General features: G+C 42.6%; 1 protein-coding gene across 2 annotated transcripts in view; it reads left to right on the top strand.

Annotated features, from left to right (window-relative positions):
- The window catches only part of ABAT (4-aminobutyrate aminotransferase), a 52,442-nt gene that overhangs the window by 23,496 nt on the left and 5,696 nt on the right, over nucleotides 1-23,250 (top strand). For both annotated transcript variants that reach the window (XM_027886161.1, XM_027886162.1), the window contains exons 3-12: nucleotides 8,799-8,896; nucleotides 9,718-9,747; nucleotides 10,311-10,428; nucleotides 15,244-15,293; nucleotides 18,048-18,128; nucleotides 18,640-18,732; nucleotides 19,104-19,166; nucleotides 19,735-19,798; nucleotides 20,472-20,620; nucleotides 22,079-22,216. In XM_027886161.1, the coding sequence (XP_027741962.1) occupies nucleotides 8,799-8,896; nucleotides 9,718-9,747; nucleotides 10,311-10,428; nucleotides 15,244-15,293; nucleotides 18,048-18,128; nucleotides 18,640-18,732; nucleotides 19,104-19,166; nucleotides 19,735-19,798; nucleotides 20,472-20,620; nucleotides 22,079-22,216 (884 nt within the window). The remainder of the gene's footprint in view (nucleotides 1-8,798; nucleotides 8,897-9,717; nucleotides 9,748-10,310; nucleotides 10,429-15,243; nucleotides 15,294-18,047; nucleotides 18,129-18,639; nucleotides 18,733-19,103; nucleotides 19,167-19,734; nucleotides 19,799-20,471; nucleotides 20,621-22,078; nucleotides 22,217-23,250) is intronic.

Raw genomic sequence — 23,250 nt, 5'->3', positions numbered from 1 at the left:
CTCACCAGAAGGAACTGTGTCCTGTGACATTCCTGGCTGACAGAATCGGCACAAGGCTCTGACTCCTGTAGCAAAAACTGGAGCTTCAGGCTGTTTTCCTGGCGGTCCTGAGCTGAGGTTGCAGTGCCCCTGCGTTCTGCTGGGCTTTTAGGGAAGTGCTGAGGGTGTGGCATCCCGGAGCTCTCTGCTCCGGAGTGCTCGCCTCCCAGGTATTTTGAGCACTCAAGTTCAGCGCTTTACTGACTAAAAAAGGGATTTGTACATTACTCCCACAAAAATCCTGCGGTGCCATTGGGACTGATCTTTTTTGTGTGTGGGTGGGTACTGAAATGACAGGGTTTGCAAAGGGGTGATGGATATGGAGAGGAGGAGGGAATAGATTGCCTCTTGGTAGAAGTCTTTGTGTCTGTAGGCTGTCATGTTTCAGTTGTGTGTGTGCATTAAGCAAATAATCCTGTTCATCTTGAATCTACAGTAAATCTATTGACACTGAGAGATTTTTTCATCCTTGACTGTTTCTTTGGTTGGAGAACCTTTTTTACTTAACCATTACTTGTAGTGTTTTCATTACTCACACCATGCTAACCTCTGCCAAGCAAACTGGAAAAGGGAAAATGGAAATCATTTAAGTTGATCAAAATATAAAACCTAAATAAAGCATATGAAAGTAATATGGAGCTTAAATCTTACCAAAAATGTGAAGCCTGTAAGTATTTGGAGTCCTTATGCCTTCCTTGAAACTAAGCTTTAACCAGGTATGGTTTTGTTTTCCTTTCCTTATCTGTTTGATCTGCTTGATAGTTTGCCCTCGAAGATAAAGTTCACTAGAATTTGAAGGGTGCAGAATGACAACAGAATGAGTAACCAGCCTAATCTTTTCTTACAAAGTCTCCTGGACAGTGCTGCCTGTGGGTATCAGCCAGGCAGATCTGGAAGAGGTGACTGATGATGGAGAAATGTGGATGTACCTTGGCATTACATCCCAACTGCCTTGGGTTGTGCTGCTCCTGTCAACCTGGTGTGCTGCAAGTTGATCAAAACCGGTAGTGTGAATTTAAATATTTATTCCCTTTGTGCCAGCTCAGGTTTTATCTGCTGGGCCACTGTAGCAGGAAAGCTGTTCTGGTTCCATGCTTTGGAGGCAGGTGACAATGCAGTTGGTTGTGGGCTGGCAAGGCCGTACCAAAGCTATAAGCTCAGACTGGGGCTCCAGAGATCTAGTTCAGTGTCCTGTGAATACCCAAAGAGATTGAATTAATCTTGGAATCTTGCACTGAAAAGCATGCCAAAAGTTCAGACTGCTGCCTGAAGGTAGCATCAGTTTGCATTAGTGCACACCCATGCCCTTCCAGGATGCTGATTTGTTCTGCAGCTTCTTCAGGCAATCTCTGAGCTGACCTTACCTTTAGATTTTTTTTCTAGTATTTAGTCCAAGTTTCAAAACAGCGGGGAAAAAAATCAAATCTTTACTATTTGTCCTGCCCTCAAAGGACCTGGAGGGTGGAATGTTTGTTTTTCTCGGCAGCAACCTTTTACGTATTTGACAACTATCACCTCCCCCAAGGTCTCATACTTTTCTCTCAGCTGGTCTAAATACTATTTCAGTCCTTCCTTATAGGTCCACTTTTTCTCCACCAGGTTCTCTGCACTCTGCCCTAAGTGGACTAGCACTTGTTGAGGCTGTACCTCGCCTATCTCAGCCTGTTTCCCATCTCTCTGCAGAGGATAATAATGTTTATCACACAGGTGTGCTGCAGTAAAGTCTGGGAGATGCTCACATTGGTTACTGACTTTTCCCCAGCACAGTTATCACAAAGAGGCAGCAAAGCCATGAGAAGGGTTTATTCTCAGTCCCACTTTTGTCTCCAGTATTAATCCTTGCTAAGACTTTTTACTTTTTGTGTTCAGTCTTTACATTGGGAGTCTCCCTAGGAAATCAGAGAGAACAGCCTGGATTTGTGTGAGAGAGGTGTGGGAGAAGCAGAGAACAGTCCCCTTCCCTGGGTTGTAGAGATCAGTTTGAGGTCACCTTCAGCTCCTGCCCTGGGAACTGGCCCTTGATGACTCTGGAGTGCAACCTTTCCTGCTGGACTGAGGAATCTTTGCTTCTCTGTCTGATCAAATGCTTTCACGAAAAGCTGAGATATATAAAAATGTTGCTGGAAGGAGGCTCTGCTACAAGGCAGAGTCCAAGTTTGGACCTCAGTTCTGAGTTCCTTGAGTAAATGTGAGGCCTTTGATGTTCCTGTTTAGTTTTCTTGTTCCTTCTGTGCCACAAAAGTTGGCTGTGGAAGTGCTGGCTGTTTTTCCCCCTGGGTGTTCCTTGTTGGTTGTTCATCTCCAGAGGTGTCCTGATGAGCTCTCATAGCTGTTATTCTGTCTGGTCTGTTTTGCTGTGAAAAAGGAAGGATATTATGACTGGTTCAAATCACAAGAACTGCGAGAAGACCAGCAGTTGGATGCTCCTGTAACTCTGCTGAGGAGTTAATTTAGCATTATGCTGTGATGGGGAGGGGGAACTATTCTTGTTCTTTCTTAGAGGAACTTTCACTTCTTCACAGCCTGTGTGGTATTGCTTTTTTCTTCATTTTAGGAGAACCCTGTTCCAATAAAATCTTCAGTGTGTATGTGGGAGTGCTGAAACACAGACAATCTCCTGTGGAAAAGCTTCTGATCTTACAGCCTAAGCACTCTGTAAATAGCAATCTCAGTTTTCACAGTGTTATGCAATAGCAATGCTCATTTCCCAAACATCTCTAGCTAGCCTGGCCTTTTGCCATTTCCTTTAAAGATCTGTTAGTAACAGATTCTACTTGTAACACCTAAAAGAGGACTCGAGGGGAAATCACAGTCCTCCTACTTCTGGCTGTCAGGGCCTCCCTGCTCTAAAACTTCTGTCTGGAAGGTGGTTTGACAGACACTGTGGAGGAGAAGTTGAAGGCACGCAAGGGAGAGTGCCTGTCTGCACTCGCACGGGGCAGCAGTGCTATGGCACATGGAATGTGCCTCCTTGGGGCCCTGCAGAGCTTCCCTTCTACACCCCTTCACAGCAGGACGTTCCCATTTGAGAGATCTAGTGTGCCAGCGTGGATTTTCACCTCTCTTCTGTCTTTCCCCCTGGCATAGGCCCTTCTGTTAATTCCACCAGTGTAATTCCTGTGCCCCCACTGGAGTTTCTCCCGGGTAATATCCAGTTGTTGTACACTCAGGAACTGTGTTTATGTGAGCATTATTTGTGGTCAAACACATCAGAGGTTTAAGCTTTTTCTATCCCTGCATTGATTGTAAGTCTTGTCCTTAGCCCAGACTGGTGCTCTGTGATTACCAACACCACCAAATCAGCAGGGTGCACTTATATTCATTATGTTGCTATAGCAATGTGGTACTTTGTTAAAATTGCCGAGACACCTGGTGAGGGATGGGGGCAGCATGGGGAAGAGAAGCTGGGAAATGAGCTTTTCTGTCTGCAAGCAAATGAAGACATCCTGTTAGATGAGAAGGAAGGATGTGATAATTTTGCTGATGTTACTCAAGTGTTCAGAAAGTGTTGCACGGAGCTTTGAGAAGTCTGCAAGAAACAAGAAAAGTAGAATTTCACTTATTGTACCCAACTTCTTTAAATGGGATGGGCCAAAATTTCCCTGCCAATTGTTCAGCCAATGTTTCTCTGATAATTAGGTTCATGAACAGTACCAAAGTGTTTTGACTTTTGCCGTGATGAGAAGAGACAGCTTTGTTTACCAGGGGAAAAAGGGTGCTGTTCTTGGTCATGTTAGCTAAATGTAATTTAAGAGCTTTCCTCATACTTCTTCAGAGAACACCTGGTTGGAGCCCATTAGCTCCACACACTATTAAGATGAGAGCTGAGGTCATATTATTTGATCCTGTTCTTAAAATATAACACAAGAAACCTTTTTTCTATGGGAGTTTGATCAGATCTCAACAGAAGGTCAGTGAATTACCTTTTATTACAAAGTTAATTGTGTCAGTTCACTGAAGGACCAGCCACAAGGGATTCTCAGTTCTTGAAAATACCTTGCTTAGACATAGTAAGAATCTCAGTTTTTGTCTGTCCCATCCCTGCTCTGTTTCGGAGAGGTGAAGTGCAGCGATCAAAACCCAGACCTGATGTGCCCTAAATATCAAACTGGAGTAGCCTGACTTACAGAGTATCTTTAGGGTTTCTGTTGCAGGCTAAGTTGATATTAAAAAGTCAAACAGGAAAAATTTGGGCTGAGCTATAAAGTACATTGAGTACCTTCAAGAGAAAAATGCCAGCTGAGCAGAGCCCACTGCAGTTTCCCCGGGGATGAAACACTACAGTGAGTGACCTGATTTATTTGCATTTACTTGCATCATTAGGAGGCTTCAATACTGATGCTTGGGCTGGAGGGAAGCAAGAGAGACAGAGCATGGCCTGAAATCCTCCTCCAGGCAAGACAAAGCAGGTATTGATGCAGCCATCCATCACCATGTCCAAGTGCTTGGAAAAGCCTTTGCAGGAGAGAGGGGCCGTGTCCCAGAGCTGTGCTGTGTGCAGGGAAGCAAGAGGCAGCACTCGTGTCCTGCTGTTACTCAGGGCCTGGAGGACAAAGCATTGCAGGGGATCCAGAGCATGGGATGCCAAAACCTGGAGATCCTGGAGTGCAGGGGGTGGCCAGGCTGTCTCTCAGCAGGACTCTGATGTTGGTGCCTTTTGAGAGCAGCCTGAGCTCCCAGTTTTGCCTGTGGAACAAGGGCAGGCTGTGAGGCTGTGGTGAAATGGGCTGATTGAAGGGGAGCAGTGCCGGAGCCATCCCTCTCTGCTGGGTAAACTGCAGCGTTCAGCTGAGTCCTTTGCTGGTCAAAACTGCCGTGCTCCCTTTCCTTTTGTTATCACGAGCCTTTGGACAGGTCCCTGAGCACCAAGAAGCATTAGGCTGCAAGAGCCTTGGGCCATGTGGCAGTAAGAGAGTTTGTGCTGGTGCTGTTGAGGTGCCCTTAGCTGAGGAAAGCTCAGTGATGCTGTCATTGGCACAGACTGAGCTCCATAGGAGCTTTCCAGTTACACATGACAATTTCTGATCAGAGTACCAGCTTAGTTGAATGAGATTAGGACAAGAAAAAAAAGAGTTAAAGTAGGGGGAAACAGGGTAACCGTGTTCTGAATTGCTCTTAAAATTTGAGTTGTTTTGTTTATTTTTAAACAAACCTGTGAAAGAGTGTGCATATCTGATAAGCAGTGAAGTGGGCTGTTTCAAATACATCCCCTGACCTTGCTGGAAAGTGTGTGAGTTTGTGCCAATCAATTATTATACTTTCAAAGGGAAGAGAGCTTCATTAAAAAATAAAAAGTTTGAGGATTGACTCTACTTTGGTTTTAGCTTTTGCTATCAAAGGCTTTGTTAGTATGTTGAGGTTTTGGGTTTTTTGAGGGTTTTATTCTAGCCTGTATTCTTCAGTATTGGAAATTAAATTTGTATCAGTGAATCAGCCTAGAAATTGCTTGTCTGTAGAGCCTGATGACATGTCATGTGCTTTAGGAGCTAGCAGGCAAGTGCAACAAAACCTGCCACCTGTATTGCTTGGTTTTTAGGTGGATCTCGTTCACAGACTTACTGAAAATGATTGTGGTTTGGATAAGCTGCTCCTGAAGCCTTTGTTTTAAAAAATAATACCTCACAAATTGACCAACTTTAGTAATTTGATAAAAATTATCTTTAAATCAACCCTTCTTTTAGGAAGACCTGTATGTTTTAGTTTCACTTGACCAGTTTTGCTGTGTATGAAAACCCATCTGTCGACAGACACAAACTATACCAGTGTGAACAACACTGCACTGCAAAGTTCACTTTGTATGTGCCCTTAGCAGATATTTGATTCAACCTAAATGTGCAAAAGAGGCTGTGGCATAAACAGTAGCTAAAAGATGATGATGTTGATGATGATGATGATCTACAAAGCAGGCTAACTGGTTTGGGTCTTTGTTACACAACCTGGCTGATGGAAGCAACCTCCTCTTGACTTGTGCTGTTAAACAAGTTAGGGCAAGAGTAAAATATACTCTGATTTACCTCGCTGTCACAGCTCTGTGAGTAGATTGTTTCTGTAGGGGAGATTGTGCCCTTTGCAGTATCCACAATAAAACTTGCTTAGAGAAATAATTGAATTTGTGTTTAATGCAGAATCCTCATCTGTTATTCACAGATTGCCCTTCAGGGAAGCAGACAAGGGGAAACTTCACCCACCCCTCCCAGGTGATGATCAGTTGATTTCCCTGGGCTTTAGAGTCTGGCAGCCAGGGCCTTGCATACTTGCAGGAGTGGCTTGGCTGTTTTCAGAAGAGGAAGTCTTTAGTCGTTGTCCAAACAAGTGCATTTTTTGTGAGAAATCAGTTGAAAGGACTAAGGAAGGTGGTGTGGTCTGGATGGGAGAACCCTGGGAGGGGAATGGAGGGGATGTGGTGCCACAGGGTCTCTGGCAGCAGAGCACCAGGCAGGGCTGGGGAGGAGGAGGATGAGAAGGCTTGTGCATGCAGGTTAAAGCTCACTCACCTATCTTACATTTGCAGCTGTGTCAAACAATTCCAATTATGCTGCTGTGTTTCGATATCTTTCCTGTTACTGTTGACTCCCAAATGTCCTCTGTGTTCTGTGTCTCCTGGTGCTTTCCCCTTGGTCATATGAAATAGCACCCAGAGCTTGGGATAAGGGAGAGAAGAGGACATAGGAGAAGCTGAAATGTGTGCAGCTGGTTTGCTGTGATCTCCATCAGGGAAGGACTGAGTGCACAAAAGGGTTAGTTTGGTCTCTTTGCCCCTTTTAAATTTCACAGTGTGTCCACTAAACCTGCAGCTTTATTGGCTGTGAACTGTGGAGACCTTGATCTTTTATACGCAGTAGGTTTTTCCCCCTCAGTGGAGCAGTTGCCATGCAGCCTCCAATTTACATGAATGCTAAACAGAATGACACAAAAATGGTGTTGCTGTAACAAAACCTATTAATAGCTTTGCAGAGAGGCACTGACGCATCCCAGATATAAGGACTCAGAATAAAAGCTGGGGAGAATAATCATCTTTGCAGACTAGGTTTTCCCAAGAGTAGCAGTGGCTTTAAGTGCTCAGTTAGAGATGCTTTCAGAGGGCTGTGATTTTCCAGGTAGTTTCTCAAAATCAGGCTTGCTTGAGACGTCTCAGCTTGGGCTGACACAAACTGAGGCAAACATCTCGACTCGCTGTGGGAAATTTTGGCTGAAGGGCTGCACTCAGAGCCCTGTTGAGCAGTGTCACGTGATACCTTCTGTTCTCCTTGATAAATATTGGGTTTATTTGACAACTGTTATTTCCAAACACAAAGCTTTTTTAGTGCGTTTCTGAAGCAGAGCTCTGGCACTGAGAGGTGGTTGTGGATGGAAGTGTGGAGGGGCTGGTGCTGCCTGGGCTCCTGGTGGCACCCTGGTGGCACACCTGCTGCACCCCAGGGCTTCCCACATGCCTGGGTGCTGACCTGTCTTCCCCAGGCATCTCCCTGCCTGGACCTCTGCCAAGTTGGGGTGCATTTTACTGGTTTAGCATCTGGTAGCCCTGCCCTGGCACAACTGGCTGCTGGTGAGTGGCAACTGCAGACTCTGCTGCCCCAAATGCCCCAGGCAAGAGCTGGTGACCTGCAGGGGTGAGCTGGGCTCTGAGCTGCAGCTGGGCTTTCCACCAGTGACAGGGATTGCCAAGGATCCTCATTTTGGGCCATGCAGATAGCACCAGCTTAAAAATGCCTGTCACAGATTAAAATAAGTTATGCCCTCATCTTCTGGTCCAAATGTGATACCCCCAAGTTGAGCGTGTTAAGATCAAATTTTTGTTGATATTGTGCTGGGTGGACACTTGTAGGTGCCCCATGACAAAAATGTAATTACCAAGAACGTTGGTTTAGTTCAACACAGCGTGCAGAGCAAGCTGATAGTCTCTTGCTGGTCACCTTGGTAGAGCTGTGGAGTCTGTACTTCCTTTTTTGCAAATGTACAATCCCCATATTATCCTGTAATCCCCTTAATGGAATAAGTACATATTTCAAATATATGCCTACCAGAGCTGTCTCTGTCATGTGAATTTTGTCTGCAAAACCCTGCATTTTGAAACAGTTACTTCAGAAAGGGAAGCAGAGCCTGGTTTTGATGAAGCACAGGAGATTTTTGACTTTTGGTTTCATTAAGGTGTCAGATTTATTAAGATTGCCCAGTTATTACACATGTGCATAAACAGCCAGGTCAGAGGCAGGATCAGAGGGAAAATTGTCACTGATCTGGGCCCAGATTTCAGAGCTGCACTGCAAGATGCAGGTTTCATGTGAGACACAAACATTTACCTTTGTGAGACAAATCTTTCCCAGTGTGCTTTGAGCTACTGTAGAACATCATACTGGATTTTCCCTGTGGAGTCCATCAGGCTTTTTGGTTATTACTGGTAGCCAACCAAACCCTCTCTGCGTGGGAGTGGGGCATTTATAGCAAGGTATAATGGACAGATTCAACAACAGAGATGGAAACAGATGTTCTCTCAGTCCTCCAGTGCTTTACAGAGGATTTGCCCCTGTTTCTCTGGGGTTGCCTTGTCATTTCCCTTGATATTTTTTTTTTAAACCACCTCACTGGTATTAGTTTTGTTTTACTTCTTGTCAAAGATGAGATATTTGGTTCACTTCAGACAGCACAATGTAATCGTCCCATCTGCCCAGTGTTCTCAGTCAGGTAAGGTGTGGATGTATCTTCCAAGAGGAGAGCACAGAAAATATGGTCTGTACTCAGGTTTCCATTATTTCTTATAGGACACAGGTATATCAGTCAAGCTGCAGCTAAAATTGATGTGGATTTTGATTATGATGGACCTCTGATGAAGACAGAAGTTCCTGGACCACGATCTAGAGTAAGTTCCCAAAGTACAGTATCTTGGTTTGTTGTTTTTTATTTCACTGTGTCTGACTTCCTAGAAAACAGATTTCATTTTAAACCTTTATTAGGCATGAATAAACATAATTTCATAAGTCTACGCCCACTTTCATCAGGAGGCTGAGAATAAAAACCTTATGAATGAAATGTCCCTCTCTGAGAGACAGATCTGAATCTCAACTCTCAAATTCCCATATGGAGAAACTGAAAGGAGCATCAGTTTGATAAAACTTCCCATCAGGCTTGGTCACCTGTGCTCCTGCTGAAATAGAAATTTATTTGGCTTCTGATGTGAAATAAGGCTTTGGTTTTGAAATGAAGCAAGAGTTTCAATTTGCTGGATGTTGTTTTACTCTGGCAGAGTCAATATTTGTGTGTGTGGTGGGGGTTTGTTTTTTGTGGGTTTTTTTGTTGTTGTTTCTAATAGAAAGGAGCTGTCTTTTTAGAACCAACGTGCCAGTATCACTTCTGTGTGGCTTTGGCTTCTCTTATTTTCTGATTTCTCTCTTGTCTTCTCAGTTCAGTTGATTAATATAGAAGAGGCAGCTTTCCCTCTTTGGAGATTTACAGTTAAACTGTGTTTTCAGCCGTTTAGCTCTGCATGCCACAGTTCATAGTGTTGACTGTAATATTTGCAAGATGCACCATGAAAGTTCCTGTGGCAAGTAGAGTTGCCTGGTAAGCACACAGGACTGCAAGGTTTGCATATGATTTATGGGATCGTAAAAAAGAAACATATTCTCCTCCAGTATTTGCTAATTACATACCTGAAACTCTTCGACATTTGCTTTTCTACAGGAATTAATGAAGAAGCTGAATGGCATTCAGGTAATTTGTCAAGTTTTCTGTGTTTTGGGGGGATGTTACTACTGTGATTTCAAAACATGTTTGTACCAAAAAAAGAAGGGGAAACACTGGGTTTCCATGTTGAGTACATTATGTGTCGTATATTTACACATCTGAATAAAATCTCTTTTAGTATGTTTTGAATACTGCAGAATAATTTTTTGGCATCAGTGCTTTTTCTTTCAACATACTTATTTAAACTGTATGTATATAAAGCTTTTGAGTTGTTACGAAGTAGCCAATGAAAACAAGATATATTTGAGACTGAGATTAAAAATATATCAGCCTAAGTACATATTGCCTTCCTAAGAAGAGCATTACCTCAAAATCTGTGTTTCATTTCTGTAGAAAAAGTACAGGATTGCCCTTTTAACAGTTCCTCTTTATAAAAACAGCTGTAGAGTTAATTGCCATGCAATGGATATAATGTGTCGTTTTATTCTAGCATTAGGTATTTTGATCAGATTTTGCTGTATAACCATTAGCTGCACCTTCCTACACACTGCTGCTTTTTAAAGCACTAATTGTTTGTTTTCACCTTGAAGAATGCAGAAGCTGTGCACTTCTTTTGCAATTATGAAGAGAGCAGAGGGAACTACCTGGTAGATGTAGATGGCAATCGAATGCTGGATCTCTACTCTCAGATTTCATCCATCCCAATAGGTAGGAGACAGTAGTTGTACCAAAATGTTTTGCTTTCTACAAACTACAAATTCAGTGCTTAAAGCCCACCTGCAGTACACAGTGATGCCTGGAAGAAACTCTAGTATTAATATTAATTTGAATATGCAAGTTCCACACTTCAGGTTGTCTTTGTTAGCTTGGATTTGTGCACTTCGTGGTTCTTTGAAGGTGCGTGTTACTGTTTTAAACATTAACAAGCATAACTTAAACATTTTAAAACTAAATTTTATGCTCCAGTTAACATGTCTGTCTCAAAATAAGGGAAGAAAAAAAGGAGTGGGCTGTGTGGACTGCAGTAGGATCAAACAAGCCCCAGCACTGAACTGTGGTGCTGAGCGAAAGCAAAGGTGTCAGCTCAGTTGGGCTGAGGAACCAGACACGGGGCTTGGCAAGTGCTTGGGAAAGTCAGCTGATGTCTTTGTGAAGCATTTCAAGCAGCAGCAAGGCAGAGATGTTAAGCCCCAACTACAAGGAATAGAGGTTTCAGCAGGAGTTCAGTTCAGTTCAGTTTGCTTGTTCCTTGTCCACGGTTCCTCTCAGTTGCTTAAAAATACAGTTCTGCAGAAGCAAGAAGAGAAGTTCTGGGTAATTTGAAAGGTAGATGTTGTGCTGTGTATAGAAACTGTGGCTCAAAATCATCCCTACAGGCCTCCTTTTGTGGAAAACAGGGTTTAGTGGCATTCATTACCAAAATTTTACCAGATTTTTGGCATTTAAGACCTCGTGACTCCAATGGGTGATCGCTTATCCCAGTCTCCTTTGCAGACAATGTTTTTGCTCTCACATGCACTCAATGAAAGTTTAATCATTCCAGAACGCTTCAGTGTTTGTAGCTTATTTGCCTCAACACCAGCTCTGGTTATTTTGTATCTTTTAGAGGCTGCACTGAGGTAACTTTGTCATTTCTCACATGGAAATAGGGGTGAGAGAGACGAGCACAGTGTATGCCAGTGGGATTGGATTTTAGTTTCTAGGAAGGGAGGTGCATTTAGTGTTCGTGACTTCCTGTTCTTCACAGAAGAAATGCTGATTTGGAGAAACTAGTGCTCGGTCATGTAGTCATAGGGCAGTGCTACTCCAAAGAATGAAATTAATGTTGTATTGAGAGTGCACTGAGGCTCTCTGACCTTCTGGTGCTTGATGGAGCCAGCATACCTCTTTTAATATAGCTTTGTGTATAAAATAATAAAGTATTAGGGGGGGAAATCCCTTTTTAACGGTCAGAAATGGGCAGGGGCTTCTACAATTTACTTTCTCTGGTTGACTGAAACTGGTGACACAAATACAAGACTCCAGTACCTGTAACTGACCCTCAACTAAGCCATCCTCTTTCTTGTGTGACAATGTCTTCTTGAGGACAAGGTGGTTTTTGTCCTAGGGGACACATTCCTCAGTCCTGAAGTGCTTCACGCACCTTCTCAGACAGTGGCACTGTGATGTGTAGCAACAGAGAGTAAATGGAAATTTAATACTTACAGCCTGACCTAAATCTAACACACGGCATTAATTTATATGTTTAAGTTGTCCTGAATGACAACACTGTCTGAAGCTGCCCTGGTTGCTAATAACATTCCTCTTGGTGACAGAGGTAGGCCTGGACCAGGGGACCAAACCAAGATCACAAGGTGCTTGCTAGTCATCTGTGCTTATCTCTCTGAAAGTAAATCCAATAAAACCTTTTATGAATCTGTCAGGACTCCCCAAGATTTAATAATGATCTGCCGCACTAGAATATATTTATCAGCAGAGGTTGAGAGGTAATAAATGCCTGTCTGGAGAGATAAGAATTAAAGTATAAAAAAGCCTCTAGGCAAAGATACTCTGGGCTGTGTCTTGCTGAAAAACAAAAATTAAAACAGTTTTTTACCACACTTTTTTTGGCAGTTGTAGCACAGCATAGTCTTTTCAACCTGTAACTAATCTGTCTAATAGAGTTAGAAACCCCAGGGAGCCAAATGCAGGAGGGGATGCTATTGACGTGTTTACCAGCAAACATCCTGGAATAGCAAATGAAACTGTGGTTTTCAGTGCTGGGAAGGTCTGTTTTGTTTGGGTAGATGCAGAGAGGTGCAGTTTGATATTATTGACAGCAACCTGCTGCTCATTCTTTGGACTTTCTCCATCTCATTATTTTAGCAGCCTCTAGGTTGTTTTTTTTTTCCTTTTGCAGACAGGCACATTCATGAGCCTGGAGGACATGTACCTTCCTGTCACACTGATCCAGACACAGCAAGACTGATGGAGCAGGTGCCCTTCTCTTAGAGCCAGCTCAGTCAGTTCTGAGAGTGGATTCATCAAGCTTAAAAGCCTGATGTGCTGGTGATGGCAACGAAATGAGTTAATGCCTGTTTGCCATCCCAGCCCAGAGCTGTTTGACTTGTCTACTGTAGTTATATAATGGTTATTCAACCATTTAGTTGTCCCTGGTGTTAGTTTATGACTGTGAACCCATGTACCAGTTCAGTATCTTCCCACACTTCTACTCCTTCAGCAGCAGTTGGACTTTCGGGATTCTCCCTTCTTTCAGTGGGTTCTGTTTGAGGAGGCACAAGGGGAATAGGGAGTACTGGGAGGAATTCCAGGCCACTCAGCTTGAAGTGAATGGGAGAGAGATCCTGTGTGGGTGAGGAAGGGTAAGTCATGAGTAATGAAGTTTGTGTTACATACAAAGATCTTCACATATTGCAACACCAGCAACAGGATCACGTGTTCCTACATGCAATACCAGAGCTGATGGTCGGGCTTCCCAAGGAGTGGCAGCTATTTATAGCAAACTTCTTGTAAGGTTTGGGGATTTCTGAAACACTGGATCTACTCTCAAAAGTGCTCCCAGTGGTATCCACAGCTACAGCTCTCAGGGACACAGCTTTCAACTGTGCCATCCCCTCTAGCCAAACAGCTCTTCCCACGACAGCAGATGCCCATGCAGATTTAGTTGTTGGTGTCCCAAATAACCGCTTTTATTATCTTCATAATAATTTTAACAGATTTAGCAGCATGACATGCAGCTAAAACAATCTGGATATTTCCTTGTTTTCAGCTGAAATATTCAAAACTGAATTTATAATTGATTTGCTAATGCAGTAGCCTAATGCTCTGTTGCTCAGATGGGGTAATCAGGGCTGCTGTCATTCCACTGAAATTAGGATTCAGAGGCACAATAAGTTTTGGTATCAAAATTAGAGCAGTCTGACTTCTTGAGCAGTAGGGAAGATTAGATTTCCAACTGTTTTTACAAGGATATTTAAAATATAATGTTAATCTCTCGCATTGGCATTTCATACATTAGAAATCAGGCTTAAAATGAAATTTTCTGGGCTCCTTTGAAGGTTTGTGTTGAGTTTTTTTATGTCAAGTAAATTTGTTTTACCTGTGAGTTATCCTGTAGAATGTCAGTGGGTATAAATTAAGCACCTTTCTTGTGTTAAAACTGAAGCAATCTTAGTATCTTAGTTTCTGAGTAAAAAGAACAAATTGTTGCATCTTTTCTCTTCCTGTTTTTGTTACTTTGACAAACTTTTATTTGGACAAAACAAGCTGGTTGTGAGAGAAAGTGAAAAGTGCAGAATCTCCTTCTTTAGCAGGAGATAGCAATTTATCAAACAGTTTTTTTCTGGTGATGCACAGCACAGATACATAAATCTGTGACTGAGAAGGAAAGAATTCCAGACAGGTGCCTCAGAATAACTAATGGGATATGGCAGGTCAGGGATCCAGGTGCTTATTAGTCTGTGAGGTTTAATTGTATGGCTGTTATGTGCAGGCAGCCTCTTCCTCCTGGTGGGATGGAGATGATCATGCAAGAACATCTGCATAGGTGGTTTGTTAGAGCTTTAGAATGCACTGAAAGGACCGTTCATAATGGAGCTTTCTTTGGGAAATCGGTAAAATGTGGATTATTTTTTGCTTGTTTATTTCTTATGGTCAGCTGTTAAAGATGGCAGCTGCATGGAAGAGAAGTGTGAAGGGGAGAATATATGTTTCTAAGTTGATTTTACAGTGAGGAAAAGTCCAACCAGTTAAAAAGCCTGGGGAGAGGGGCGAAGGTCTGTTGTGCCAGGAATAATCGGTGTGACACTCAAGGAGGGTGGCAATTGCTGTGAGACCACAAGCGTAGCAGCAGCCACTGTGAATGAACACTGCACAAGGGGCTTCCCTCGAGGTCGGTGCCAGGAGCTCTTTCTGGCTTTGTGCTGTGGTCACTGCTCAGCAAGAGCCCCCAGCAGGTCAGGGTGACAGGGAGCAAGAGCTGTAGCAGCTGCTTTGGGGTGGAGAAACTGGGAATGCTTCCACAACACAGGTTAATGGTGACTGTCAGGAACAGTGACTGGTGGGCTGCCCAGGCAGAAAGTGGTCTCTGCTCCTCACTGAGGAAGAGAAGTTCAGACACTGCTCTGCAGAGTAACCAAAACCACGTGGGAAATCTCAAGAGGAGAGTGAGCAAGCAGTTAACAATGTCAGTCCTGCAGTACTTGGTAAAAACTATGATGCTTCCACCAGGCCTTATCGGGCAAAAGATCAATGTTTCATTTATTTTTGCATTGATTTTTAACATTCAGTACTAAAACATGTTTTGATTTTGCCTGACACAATATTTGTACTGAAGCTCCACATAATAAAAGAGGCTTGTTCTACTTCAAAAGAAATTCTACTATTAGGAGTTAAAAAATATAATACAAGTTGCACAGAAACAGTCAAGCATTCAGTCAGGGTTATTCTTTAGGTTATGCTTTGCATGAGTTTATTTAAACCAGATAGAAATAACTGTTTTCTTTCTTTGTTCTCTTTAATTAGGTTACAGCCATCCCTCTCTGATAAAGCTTTTACAGCAGCCACAGAACCTGGTAAGTGAATTAAAAGATTAGGTACTTGCAGGAGTCCTCTCCCTCCTTGTTGTGGGCTTTCTCATTTTTTCTTTAACTGATGGTGAATGCTAATGATTCAATTTAATGTATGATACGATCTGCTTGCTACACTGCTCCCTAGATGAAAAGGGCTCGGTGGTGTTTTAAGAGATAGCAAAACCTCTGGGGAGCCTTACAAGAAGTAAACATTTGGGTGATGCAAGCACCTGATATGTTTGCAGCCAGTTTTAAATCACAGTTCAAACACAGTGTTTCCAATTAACAGTTTCAGTAGCGTTCCCAGTGAAGATTTTTGAGCCTGAAACAAGCACAAGACTTTGAGAGAAAATATAGCATTTTGAATGTGGTGCCCTCCATCTGGAATGCTGTGGGAAGTTTGGTTTCTTTTTGAAGGGTGGGAATGGTGACTGATCCCCATCTCCTAAGTACACTCCAGCAGTGTGGATCCTGAGCCAGCATGGCAAAGAAGTGCAGACATTTGAGTTCCTTGAGCTGATTTGCTTTCTGGAGTGCTCATTTCTTAAGAATGAGAAATTGTGCCTTCCCTCAGACTTAAAATAATTCAAGTTTTAAAAAAATAAATAAATAAAAAACCCAAACCAAACCAAACAAAGAAAAACCAAACAAACAGAAAAAAACCACATCAAAACAACAAAACAAAAACAAACCACCAGGCCTAGAAATGCTGGAGTTATCAAAGGCAGATCTGGATATTTCAGAAGGACTTATATTTCTAAATACTTAATGTTAGCTCATAAAAATGATTTCTGAGAATAATATCTTTCTTATAAAGCAGCAGTCAGTGAATTCAGATCTAAAAAAAACCAAACACAATAAACAAATAATAAAAAACCCCTCAAAACCAACAAAAAGTCCAAACCCAAAAAGTCCTGTTGTCTGGTGGCAGCTGGCAATTTACCCACTGGGGAAGGGCAGGTAAGAGGCTGCCAGCTCGAAGTAACAGGAACCCCTCTGAAGTGGCACAACCAGGACCCCTCTCTCCCATGTACCAATGCCCTTGGTACCCATTCTTCTCTGAGTGATACACAGCAAGGGAGGGCCCGTGGTTAATGCTGGTGATGGGATGGATGTTTTCCTGGAGGGACTTTGGTTTGTCTGTAATGCTCCATGTACCCTTTTTACGGCCATGTACCCTTTTTACGGCCATCTATAAAGAACAGAATATGCTTCTGTTTGTTTGAGCCCTCAGCAGCTTGGTGTCAATGTTCTGATTTTCTCAGTTCTGAGTATCTCATTAACTACAAAAAAAAACCAAAAACAAAAACAAAAACAAAAACAAACAAACAAAAAAACCCCACCACTTTTCTGCTTAATGGCAAGTGCTGTCAATTGATTGTGACAGCCCATAATCAAATTCACAAAAAAACTCATGGTCTTGTATCTCTAACTCCAGCTGAAAATGTACTTCTAAACTGAGACAAAAATCAAGTAAGATTTCTCACAGCTACTAAACAGAAACTTTGATAATCTGTCAGTAACATCCTTGCTTAGGTTTTTTTTTTTTAAGATGGAGTCTGTTGAAACAATGTTTTGGAAGTAACAAAAGAACAAATTACAAAGTCCTAGCTCATACAGTGTTACATCTTGTGTGATACTTGGTTTCCCCTAAGAATCCTGATGAAATGTCCTTTATAGTGTGACCACTTACACCTCTTGCTGTGGTTCACGTGTCTGAACAAACAAGTTCTTATATTGAAGGATGCCAATAAATGTGCAAGTTTGAGCTGCACTGAAAACATGAGTGTTATGGAGGAATCAGTCTGTCCTCTCTGGAGACCCATTAAGACTTAAGTCATCAAAGCTGAGCCTTTAATGTCAATGATTCCTTCTTCAATAAGAAAAGCAACAAATAAAAAGAAGAGCAAATAATGTTGCTTTGCAGTTGGCAAATTTATTGAGCTTGTCCTTTTCTGAGCGAATTTAATTTAAAATAAAAAGTAGCACAGTGTGAATCAAATAAGATTACCTACAAAGACAAAGAGTAGCGATGAATCGATTTGAATCCATGACACTTAATTGAAATTAATTGCATAAATGTGACTTTCATCTCCATTAGTGAACTGGGGAGACTGAGGCGATTTTTCCAGAGCTGCTCCTTAGAAACCCCTGTGTGGGCAGCAGGCTCATCTTTCCCGCCAGCTGCTGTTCACTGACACCAAAATTACCTTTCCCAAAGGTTTGAATCCTGATTTGACCAGTCCACAGGACACTGAAGTTGGAAGCACTCAGGTGGTCTCTTGCCTAACACTGTCTTGTTCCCCCAAATCCCACTGCAGTAGTATCTGGAGGATGTTTTATAACCAAAGTGTTCCAAAATGATCTGTCTTGAAGCTCAGTAAGGATGAAAATGTTGCTATCCTAATTGAATTTAGCTACTTGAACTGAAGGCAAGTAATAAAGATTTTAAAGCATATTTCCTGTGTGTAGCAAAAATTGAGATTGAGCAACTCAAGTGGCAATATTGACGAGGAAATGTCAGTATGAGTTAGCAGGCACCTTTCCCAAGGTGTCCTGCAAGAACAAAGTAGTAAGGATGAAACAGAAAAACATATTCTAAGGCATAACTATTAGTCCCTGGTTTAAAACTCCATGTGCCATGATACAAATTTCTGCCTGGTATTTGTAATTACAATGAACTGTCACTGCTTTGATATCAACGTATTTTTCATGTGATAGAAGAACCTAACAATTCCTCCTCCTTTGTCTTTTTAGAGCACTTTTATCAACAGACCCGCCCTAGGGATTTTACCTCCAGAGAACTTCACGGAAAAACTGAAGGAGTCTTTGCTATCAGTAAGTTTGAGACAGAAGTGATGAGTTGCCTTGTTCTGTGTTCAGGGTTGTGAGCACATCAAGGGATGTTATGGATTTTAACAGGGAACATTACAGATTAGCTGTTCGTCCATCTGCCTTCCCACAGTGAGGAACGAGGTCAAACCTTTTTACCTGACTTGACAACTGAGTGTGAGAACGCGGCATGTCAGCCCTGCACAGATGCAGCCTCTTTTTTCTGGGTTCAAGAACGGATGAGAAGGCACATCTTCACTTACCTCTGTTCCCTGTGCTTTCATAAGAGAGAGTGGGCTAAGTAGCTTCTCTGTCTTGATTTAAATTTTAAGATCTTTGGCACTGAAGCTTGATCAAGCCCTCTCAGCTGCAGTTAAAATTGTCTTTCCTCACCCTAGGCATGGTTGGTATCCCACTACACTGAAGTTTATGATGTTAAGGACTAATCACTATTATTATCATTTTGCACTATATCTGTGCTCAGTATTTTGGGGTAATTTTCTCTCTTGCTTGACAGGTGGCTCCCAAGGGCCTGTCACAGGTAATGACCATGTCTTGTGGATCCTGCTCCAATGAAAATGCCTTTAAAGCAATATTCATGTGGTACAGAGTGAGTAAAATATTAAGAACTTTTTTATAGGTTTAGTTGTAAACATGAGATTTATTTATCATCAGAACTGTTACTGTAAAACTAAGTAAGGCTTGGAGGTTGTCTTGCTCTTAATGTCCCTTATACTCAACCTAGTATAAAATCTTTATTAAAAAGTGTTTATCTAAGCTTTCACTTCATACTGACACAACTTCAGATATTAAAAAGAAGATGCAGATTGCAGTTAGTATGTAAGAGCCACAATCAGTGTCTTCCTTGGCTCCAGTTTGGAATACCAGGATTACTGACTTGTGGTTTAGTCAAATGCATAAATGCAGTGGTTACAACCAACTACAGGAAAACTCCTGTTGGGTTGTTTGGTTTTTTTGCAGAACAAGGAGAGGGGCCATAATAATGTCACAAAAGAAGAACTGGAATCTTGCATGATTAACCAGGTAACATTTGTTCTTTACCTGACCTACAGATGTACCATTGGCTTGGGCTTGCAAGGGAAGACTGGGAGGAAAAATTGGCTTTGCTGTATGTGAGATGGAATTTGGGTTTTGTAAATTTAGGAAATGGTGAAATACAAACTGCTCCCAACAAATATCAGTGAGTCATCTGGAATGCACAGAGGGGGTCCAGCATGGGACAGCCTCTGCCTCTCCATATGGAGCTCCCACAGCCCTGATGCCACCCCCAGGCACATCCAGGTTTTGGTTTGTGCAAAAAGGGGCTGAGTGTGCTGGATGCTCAGTCTTGTGTGAGCTCACATGTGCAAGGATAAAATTCCAAGGATTCATCATTATTAATGAGGGGCTTTGGGAGGTCAGGTGGTTTTTAGGGGGTGACCAATGTATTTGTAACAATTTGTGGTGCCCAATGGTTGAGGAGGAGTCGGGTCAGGGTGCACTGAGGGGTTGCAGCTCAGGCTTGGCCATCCCATGGTGCTGTGGGCTGGGGGGGTGTTGTGTTGGGGGTGTGTGAGCCCCTCTCTGACCCCCCTGTGTGCTCTCCTTGCAGCCCCCTGGCTGCCCCGACTATGCCATGCTCTCCTTCATGGGCGGCTTCCACGGCAGGACCCTGGGTAAGCTGTGCCTTGTCCCTCCTCAGTTCCTGCTCTGACCCTCAGCTCGCTGTGCCTGTGGAAAAAGGGGATTCCCTCAGACACATAGTACTGGTGGACAAGCTGTAGGTTTGTTAAGGTTTGGCCTGGAAGCCCCAGAAGTACTGAAACAGAATATTTTAATGACAGTAGGAATTTTCTTTTATTATTATCATTATTTTCAGGTCTCTTATTACCATTCAGAATCCAGAGCTTCCTGTCTGTACTCATGAAAATCTAACTCCTGGGGAAAAAAATCACCACAATATACAAACATGATGTCATTCATTTTTACCTTTTTATATCAGCTCAATCACTCTTCTAAGCGTGTTACCTGAGAGTGCTGTACCCGTAAGCTTTGTGAGCAGTTATCTTTGGACAGCTGAAACCCATCTAGTCTGAACAACCTGTTCAGACTGACAGAGGTTCTCCTGTTCTTTTGGAACAGTGCATGGGAAACTGATGCTTAAAAGCTAGAGCAATCCACTTAGATCTGACTAAATCCAATTGCCCAATATTTCAGAAAATAAAGCAAAAAGAGCAATTAAGGTAATTCTACTGTTGTGGTGTCAGGCAATTTTTCACCTCTTGGTAGCTTTTTCCCTTTATTGTTCTTAGAGAGGTATTATTTTAATATTTGCTTCTCTGTGTTTAGGTTGCTTAGCTACAACTCACTCTAAAGCAATTCACAAACTGGACATTCCATCACTGGACTGGCCTATTGCTCCATTTCCAAGGCTAAAGTATCCCCTGGAAGATTTTGTGAAAGAAAATCAACAGGAAGAAGCCCGTTGTTTAGAGGAGGTAAAAAATTCACTGGCAGCTTTCTGTTGTTTTTGACCTGAAATAATGAATAGTTTTGGTAGGATTAGTGCCTTTCACTAAAAGAATGTTTTCAGGGATTGGAACAGCCTGTGATTAAAGCAGCATTCAGTGTTGTTTACAGTCAGTTTGTCCTGCCTGGCAGGAGAACAGCCAGCTCGCTGGGGCTGCATGAGTGACACCCCGGTGAAATTCCACACGCAGGACAAGTTCCTTGCGAACAGTGAACTTGCCAAGGAGCCATGGACTAAGGGATAACACAGCATGGATAACCCTCTCTGCAAAGAGAACCTCTAACAGGATTTCAGGCTTCTCAGCTTTTCCCTGGCAAGTTCTGGTGTCAAGTTCTGATCCTCCCTGTGGCTGCAGGGAGTGAGCAGGCAGGGACAGTCCTTCCCCAGCCTGGGAGATGGGAAAGCTGGGTAGAACAGAGTTTAAGGGAGGAGAACCACTTCCAGGTACCAGAAGCACAGGATTCCCTGTTGAGATCCAGAATCTGCTGCTTCCAAGGGCTCAGTCTTGAGAGATGGCAGTGGGAAGCAAGGAACCGAGCTGGTGCAGAGCCTGGAGAGTCACAGCTGGTGGCAGGGAGGGCTGTGCAGGGATCCAAGAGACCACTTATCCAAACCTGCCTCAGTCCAGAAAAACAGAAAGCATAGCAAATGGCATCCTTGGGGTTGCTCCACGATAGCTTTAAAAAAAACAAAACAAAACAAAAACCAAACAAAAGAAACTACAAAAACCAACCAAACAAAGAAAAATTACAACAACAAAAAAATAACCGAAGGCCAAATGGTCTCTTAGCAAGTCTGTGGCTTGGCTTACTGGTCTCCTTTGGAAATCATTGTTTTTCACAGCCTGCATGGGCTGTGGGCCCTGAAAGCTGTGAGGGGTATTTCAAGTACAAATACACCACTAAATGCAGCAATTGGCACTACAAGGTTAATGAGAATTCTCTCTAATTCCCTTATCAGCAACAGGATTTCTGCACAATTTCATCCGATTAATTTTAATGTATCTGAAGTGGGTGACCGGAAAAAGTAAATTTTCCAGATGACCTTCTGCAATACATCAGCAGAATTCTGGTTTCTGACACAAAATCTGTCTCCTTCCCCATTGCTCAGGTGGAACGACAGCAGTGGCAAAGCTGCCCACCACACTGCCAGCTGAACCTGGCTAGTGCTCTCACACCACTGTAAATAAATGTGCAACTGGTTACAGTATGTTTAGGACATGATTTAAATTTAAGTGTTATTCAGGAAGAAGAGGGCAGTGTTAAATCCTGGAGGAACTGCTCGTTAATTGCTTGTGCCTCCTGACACCTTTATAGCCAGGAATGTCTTGGAAAAGTTGAAGCTCTGTTGCTGAGGTTGAGTCTCGCTGGGAGGAAATGTGTGAATGGCCTGGAAGGAGAATGTATCATAAATGTTTCATTCACAGGTGGAAGACCTGATTGTAAAGTACAGGAAAAAGAAGAAGATTGTGGCTGGAATCATTGTAGAACCGATACAGTCGGAGGGTGGGGACAATCATGCTTCAGATGACTTCTTCAGAAAGCTACGAGATATTGCCAGAAAGGTAATAACACCTTCCACTGGTCATTCAGTGGTAGCTAAACATGCAAATACTTGTGGGTGTCTCCACGGGCCTTCCCCCTGCCCCAGGGACTTTGAGAGCTTCACAGGCCTCCCTAAGAGCAGTCAGGGTTGTTATGTACTTGTAGTCAGATACAAGCAACCCCTGGTCTCTTCCATTTGATGCACATCTAATGGTTTCCTTAGTCCAATAAATTACCTTCTAATTTCAAGGTGTTGAGACAAATTACTTGGATTAATTAACTATGAATTTTGCAGTAGTGTTCTTTAAACGATAATGCCAGTTTGTTGAGAAGGTTCAATTTCTGAAGAGGAGAGTTTGGAAAAGGGTGAATTTTTAATTACAAACTTGTTTTTAACTGCAAAAAAAGCTGAAACACAACTTGTGTCCAACTGTAGTGCTAATGTTCCAATAAAACAATGAAAAGGACAGATGTCTTGATACTTGGAACGTGAAGTTACCTGTTTAGAAGTAGGAAGACCTCAGGAAGACCTACTCCATGTTTTTTTTCACCCTCAAAACATCTGGGTGCATATAGAGAAGAGCAGAGGTGACATTTGGAAAATTCTGTTCTGCCATGAGAAAAAGCAGCTTTTTCCATTATCATAGAATCATTTAGGTTGGAAAGAACCTCTGAGGTCAATGAGTCCAACCATTAACCAAGCACTGCCAAATTCATCACTAAACCATATGCCCAGGTGCCACATCTGCACATCCTTTAAATCCTTCCAGGGATGGGGACTCCACCATTGCTAACAGCTGCTTGTGCAAGGGGGAATGGTAAGTAATGTAAAATGGAAAGGGTTGCCTTGTCTGAAATGTGGTGCTGCTGGAAGTACTTACCAATTTTTTTTAATTACAATACCATGACATAACTTACCTCTCTGTCCCAGTGTTTTAACAAAATAGTCTTTCACATAAAATCCCCATGTTGCCAGCTCACATGAGTAGCTCCTTCAGCAGACTTGTCTGAAAAGGCAGGTCCTCAGGCCCCCAGCTGAAAGGCTCATGCTGCT

The sequence above is a fragment of the Empidonax traillii genome, unplaced genomic scaffold (assembly GCF_003031625.1).
Source record: "Empidonax traillii isolate 1590-97213 ecotype Southwest subspecies unplaced genomic scaffold, ASM303162v1 scaffold180:size851510, whole genome shotgun sequence".
Taxonomy (NCBI): Eukaryota; Metazoa; Chordata; class Aves; order Passeriformes; family Tyrannidae; genus Empidonax; species Empidonax traillii.
This window is presented reverse-complemented; position numbering and strand designations above follow the sequence as displayed.